Raw genomic sequence first — 6,000 nt, forward strand, 5'->3', positions numbered from 1 at the left:
CAGCTGTGTTAGTCTGTATTTTGATTTAGAAAGGAATTAAAATACCTGGTAGAGTATAACGAATTGGTACTTGTTAGAATTTACTGTCTTCTCCAGCATGACCTTTCTTCAATAAATTTCCACTACATAGTTCCCCACCCTTGTTCTCTCCATTAATTACACTTTGATTTAAGAGTTTGTCTCATTTGCTGAGACATTTACAGTAAATAAAGGTTAACAGTATAGATTTTTTTTGAACAGCAGGCTCAAGACATTTGAATGTGTCAGACTTGATGATAAATTGATGTAATCTCTAATAATGACATACTAAGAAGGGTACGTACCTTTAGAATTCAAAAGGGATCCTGTTCTTACCATTTCTGAAGCATCCCTGCCTGATTACAGCCTTTAGACGTTTGTGAGGCCACATGGTGGGCGTAAACTTAACAGTTTTATTGAAATCAGACAAATTAGCCTTCTGAAAAAAATAGAAGAAAAAAACTTAAAGCCCATTTGTTTTTGTTTTCTCTCCTTCAGGTCCGATGATGACAATGCAGATGACAGGAGTTCCAGGGTGACCAGACTTTGCACTTACTTTCAGCAGAAATACAAGCACCTCTGCCGCCTGGAGCGGGCAGAATCTCGTCAGAAGAAATGCCGGCATACGCTCCGGAAAGCCTTGCTGCAGGCGGCCAGCAGAGAGCCGGAGCGTGCTGGGCAGCTGATACAAGAACTCCGAAGAGCTACGTGTGCTCATACCAGGTTAGACCTTGTTCCCCTGTGGCTGCAATAACCCCAGGGTCTGCTCAGGGTGGAGATGGGCAGAGTATCCAGCAGCTGAAATGCTCAACTCTATAACTGGTAGGCATGCACCACAAGGCAGAAAAACTGACAGGTAAATGCCTGTCAGTGGAGTACAATAAACATGGCATACAATGTTTTCCATAAAGACAGGCATTCTCCAGCTTTGTGGTTTAAAATTTGGATTGTTTGTTCAGCAGTATCTGAGCCTGATTCCTTAAATGTCATAAAAGAAGTTAGTGGGCTGCTAAAATTTATTCTTACGCCGTAATCTATGTGATTTGGCTGCCTTAGAATGCCTAGTACTTTACTAAGCCCAGTTCTTTAGAAGGCATGCCGTCTGGTCTGCACTTCACTGATGCAATTCAGATTTCATTTTTCAGGCAGCTTTTTTCTGAAAAGTCTGTACCTCCTCTTAGTTATCTTCCCAGCAAATCAAACTTAAGCTCGTGTGTTCTGTTAGATTTAACTCAATTGAACATTAAATGAAACTTGGGAACTAAATAAGTATCTTCTAACAATTCTGAAGGTTACCTTCTGTGAGAATTCTTTCTAGATAATGTCAACATCCTTCCAGCTCTTGGCATTCTGAGAGTTCGGTGATTCATGTTTGTGCAGAAACTAAGTCTGAACCCTGGCATTATGTCTGGGGTATCAGCAGCACCCTTTTGCTATTGTGATTTTGCTTAACAGGATGTGTGACTGGGAGACGTAGAGGGGGGTTAGCGTGAGAGGCAGGCTGGAGAAGGGTACTGAGAATATATTCTGGTTATGGGATGCTTTTTTTCATAGACAGTGGGCTGTGATTCATGACAGTTGGAGGGTTTATTACTGGGGATGTGGAGTGATGCTGAAGAGCTGCTCAGAGGTGTAATGTGGCAGTACATCACCAGTTTATAAAGTTGTGTAAATGTCTTCAAATTTAAACTACAGCAAAACTTTGACAGAACTGGCAAGCTCTTGCTGTTTTCTTTTTTCCCCATTCTTTTTGCTTTTTTATTATGCAAAAAAGATTGTTGTTTTGGCTCGACTGGCAAAGCCACGTATTCCTGTCATCGCTGCTGTAGTTAACTTAAGTACCACCGAGTCTTTTCAGTGATGAAATTTTTCACAGGAGTAATATTGCTAACTAAAACTTTGCCCAGTCAAAGTGCAGTCAATGACAGAAATGGCTGAAGGAAAGCAGTCAGGCTACAGACAGCTTTTTGTCAACCTAGAAAACAACGTGTACAGAGGTGAAAGTCAGCCCTGGAATCGCCAGCTTTGTCTACGTGAAGGTGACAAATGCCTTGAGAGCAGGGCTAACACCAAGCGAGTTGTGTAAGGCTTGCAGTATTCCTCCACACTGCTGTCTAGTTGCCTGCTTGCAGCTCAGGCTCAAAGCATCGAGGCTGTGCTGAGGAAGTGCTCAGCTCCGGGCACCTGCTGGTGGATTGGCCTGTAGCACATTGATGAAGGAGAGCTTTTACCCATGTTGAGCACGCTGTTTCTGCCACTCCAGAGCTCAGTCTAAGTTTTGTCTGAGCACATGCTTGCATGTAAGCTCTGGGGATGCTCGGCATGTTTTGATTTACAAACAGTCTTGGAAGTGCACTTAACTGCCCATGTAGGCATACCCAAAACATTGTATTCTAAAGATTTACATCATTTTAAGGGTCACCTGTGTTGACATTCACCTGCTGCTGCTATCCTTGGCTCCGTTGCAGGGTGTTGCAATATTTACATGTAGTAGCACACAGCACCTCTCATTACAATTAAGGCCCCGTGAAATAAACAGTAATCGTGTTACTGCAATCACACCTTCACCTGTTGTTGACATCTTTTCTGTATCCCTGTGTAGAGTCTGGTAGTAATGTGCACCCATTTGGATCATGATACACACACGTGTTAGAATTTCTCATCCTACTGTGCAATGCAGTGCAATAGTTTTGCTAAGTAACCGCCTGAGACCGAGCTTTTGTCTCTAAACTCTTTTATGCTTTTTTTTTTTTTTTTCCCCCCCAGCACAAGCCAAGCGAGGCAGAGAGATGCAGAACCGACAACCTGTAGTGGGACTTCGAAGGGAGAACAGTGCACTAACAAGGCCCTTCCATTCACCAGGCATTGTTTTCAGCGTATCCTCTTAACTGTGTTCAGGAGTTGTGTCCAGGTGTGGAAACTGTTCTGTTTCAAGGGTATTTGTTTGTTAGGTTTTTGCATTGACAAACACATTTTCACAAAGAGATAATTCTTTGTTAGTGCGCTTCTTTTAATTTTTCTGTGTGATTTGGGTCTGTAGATAGTGAAGATAAGCAGATTACCACTGGTATCCATCATAGTCACATCTTTTTACTTTATGAACAGTATTTAGTGGGTGTAAGAAGCCTTTACAAAAACGATCAGCTTTTACAGATGACTTGGTACAAACCACATGGCTTTCAGCCTTTTGGTTTTCATAGTCTTTGACAGATTCCAATAGACTAAGTGCCTATGAATAGTTTATGGGAGCAAGTTTTTAAACATAATATAAAAAGATGGCTTACACTGACTAGAAAGATGGAAATCTAGTACTTTGTACTATTTAAAGAAGTAGAGTAGAAGGAGTCATAGAATCCATATTCTAGATGAGGAGGAATTCCCACTGCTTGGGAATTCAAGCCAAGCCTTAGAAGGTTGTTAAGAATCAACACATGAAGATTACAGAATGGAGGGAGCACATTAGATGTGAGCTTTGATTCTGAAGACTGTTCACGGACAGACTTCTGACCTGGAATACTTAGAGTTCTGCAGACTTTTTGTCTTTTTTGGTTTTAGCTAAAGAGTTGTTGGCGCTTTTGTTGGAGTGATTCCTTTTGTTGGAGTTTTTGGTTTTGGTATTTTAAGTGACTAGTGCTGCTCTGTTCCAGTTGCTGTCAGACTGCAGCACCTTTTCAATCTTTTTGGTTTGTAGATGACTTGTTTTTCTTGGTTGATTTTTGCAGGCCCGTTAAAAGTAGTCTGCAGAGCAGTTCAAAACCTCTCCATGAGAGAGCACTGTGGTGTCCAGCTGTGTTTGGAATTTGCCTCATGATTCTAACTTTTTTTAAAAAAAAATAATTTTTTTTAGAGTTTAAGCAGTCTTGCTTGTTAGAAGTCAAGACCAGTGATTTTGCATTTGTGCCCGTATTTTCCCTCTGCACTTTCTTCTCAGTGGAAGCAGTTTCTCCTAAGACGGAGTCTTGGTTCTTATCCATCCATCCAAGTCTGCCACCTGGACTGTTCTGCAGGTTTTCCCTTTTCTTTGTCTCTTTCATTTTAACATACATCATGATATTGAGGTCTGAGAACTGTTCAAGATGGAAGGAGTGCTTCTAATGTTGTTTGAAAAAACACAATGAAGTATCTGTTTGATTTGCTCTAAGTCTGGAAACATTTTCACGCCTGCAGGGGATTTTTCTGAAGGAAATCTCAGCAAGCTTAACGTGTGGATTTACTTGACCTTTCTGTCTGATTGCACATCTTTTTTTCAGAGGAGCAGGAAGGATCTTGCAACTTCTTTATCTGTGCTGTAAAGATAAATGCCAAGAATATACCTTAAAAGATTGAATTAAGAAATACTCTTTCTTTAATGTTTCGGTATGGATTGTCGTTAGTCTGTAAGGAAATAGTCCTGTTGACTACACTGTTCCAACTGCTGCTATTGATCTATTGATTAAGACTCCAGGAAGAGGCTTCTTTTTGCTAAGAACTCATTAGTGAAATGGCTGCTTCTATAAAACTATCTCAATATATAATAAAATCATTAGAGATTCTGCATGAATGCAGTTTTTCACTTTAAAAGTTGAGTTTGAGCCTTACTTAGCTTTGAACTTGAATAACAAAGTTAAGGTACTCATTAAAAATAGCATCTATGGACAGGTAGAGTTGAAGGCTCTGATCTTTATCAGATTGATAAATCAAAGGGCATTCCTCCATCGTTGCTTCATGTGTTATTCCTGATGCAAAAATGCACAGATATCTTATTGAACCGTTCTCAGCAGCTCTTCTCAAGTTGCACAGCCAAGTTTGCAGATGGTCAACAGTGCTCTGTGCCAGTTTTTGACATTACACATCAGACACCTCTGTGCGAAGAACATGCCAAAAAAATGGTAAGTACGAAGTCAGACTTCTAATTATTTGTGTGTTGGGATGATCAGTAGTTTTAATCCCAGTCTTTCTATGAACTCTTCCTTGACGTTTAGGAATTTTATGAATTTAAGAACTCATTTCCTTTTATTTTTCTTAGGAGTGTAAAACATAACAAACATTTCCAATTAGTATAAAGTATGTTGTGAAAATCTTATACGTGTGCATGAAAATATCCTTCGCTGGAAGAAATTTGATTTCTCTCTTGAATCAAAAAATGGAAAATCATTGTGAGAGATTCTGCAGTCATTTTATCTGGGCTCACTCCTGACCCTTGGATCGGAATATAGTATGAGTGTGGTGTGGTAAGAACACTGCATCCCAAGCAGTCTCAGTACCTGAGGCCCAAAGTATTTTGTAGAGGAGGTAGTAGATAGCAATTGCAAGTTTACACATGATGGTTTTGCTACTTTAGTTGCCTTTTGGTGACTGTTACGATTTTTCTTTAACCTCCTTCAGGGATCTGTGCATCCCAGAGGAAAAGCAATGGCCTACTACGAGTTCTGAGAATGCAGAAATTAAGATGATGTCCTTTGCTCTCCTTTTATGCCACCCATCTTCCAGAAGAAAACTAAACTTTCAAGATAATTCACAATCCCACTTCTGTCTTGCCTCTCCTTCAAGGCATTAATCATAAAACTTCCATTTTGTTTTATTTTGTGGTTGGGTTTTTTGTTTTTTCATCCAGCTTCTCCAGTACTTGTGAGTTACGGAGTTTTCTGGATTAAAATATGAGGGTCTGCACTATGCAGATTTGTATGGGGTTTTTCTTCTCTCCCAGGCAGGCTTCAGTGTGTCTCTTAATAATTACTTCTGTAGCGTAAGCAGTCCTCTAGCCTTCTCAGCATGATGGCAACTGGAAACTGATGATAGTTTGATTTATTTTTTCATTGGTCAGTGGCTGCTGTTCAAAAGCAATGAAGTTGTTTACCCACGTTCTTACCCTAGGCTGACAGTATTAATTCCCTTTCCTCAGTGCTGTCCCTCTTTTATGGCAGTGGGTACTTGACAATGCTGGTTTCAGCTGCTGCACACTATCCGCATTATCGCCACCTCATAATAGGAATGGCAGGGATG

The 6,000-nt window shown here is 40.4% G+C and overlaps 1 protein-coding gene across 1 annotated transcript in view; it reads left to right on the forward strand.

Annotated features, from left to right (window-relative positions):
- INO80D (INO80 complex subunit D) overlaps positions 1–6,000 on the forward strand; it is a 32,203-nt gene that overhangs the window by 22,942 nt on the left and 3,261 nt on the right. The window contains exons 6-8 of the mRNA XM_009879342.1: positions 517–741; positions 2,785–2,894; positions 4,753–4,886. Of these exons, the coding sequence (XP_009877644.1) occupies positions 517–741; positions 2,785–2,894; positions 4,753–4,886 (469 nt within the window). The remainder of the gene's footprint in view (positions 1–516; positions 742–2,784; positions 2,895–4,752; positions 4,887–6,000) is intronic.

Source organism: Apaloderma vittatum, unplaced genomic scaffold (assembly GCF_000703405.1).
Source record: "Apaloderma vittatum isolate BGI_N311 unplaced genomic scaffold, ASM70340v1 scaffold36730, whole genome shotgun sequence".
Lineage (NCBI taxonomy): Eukaryota > Metazoa > Chordata > Aves > Trogoniformes > Trogonidae > Apaloderma > Apaloderma vittatum.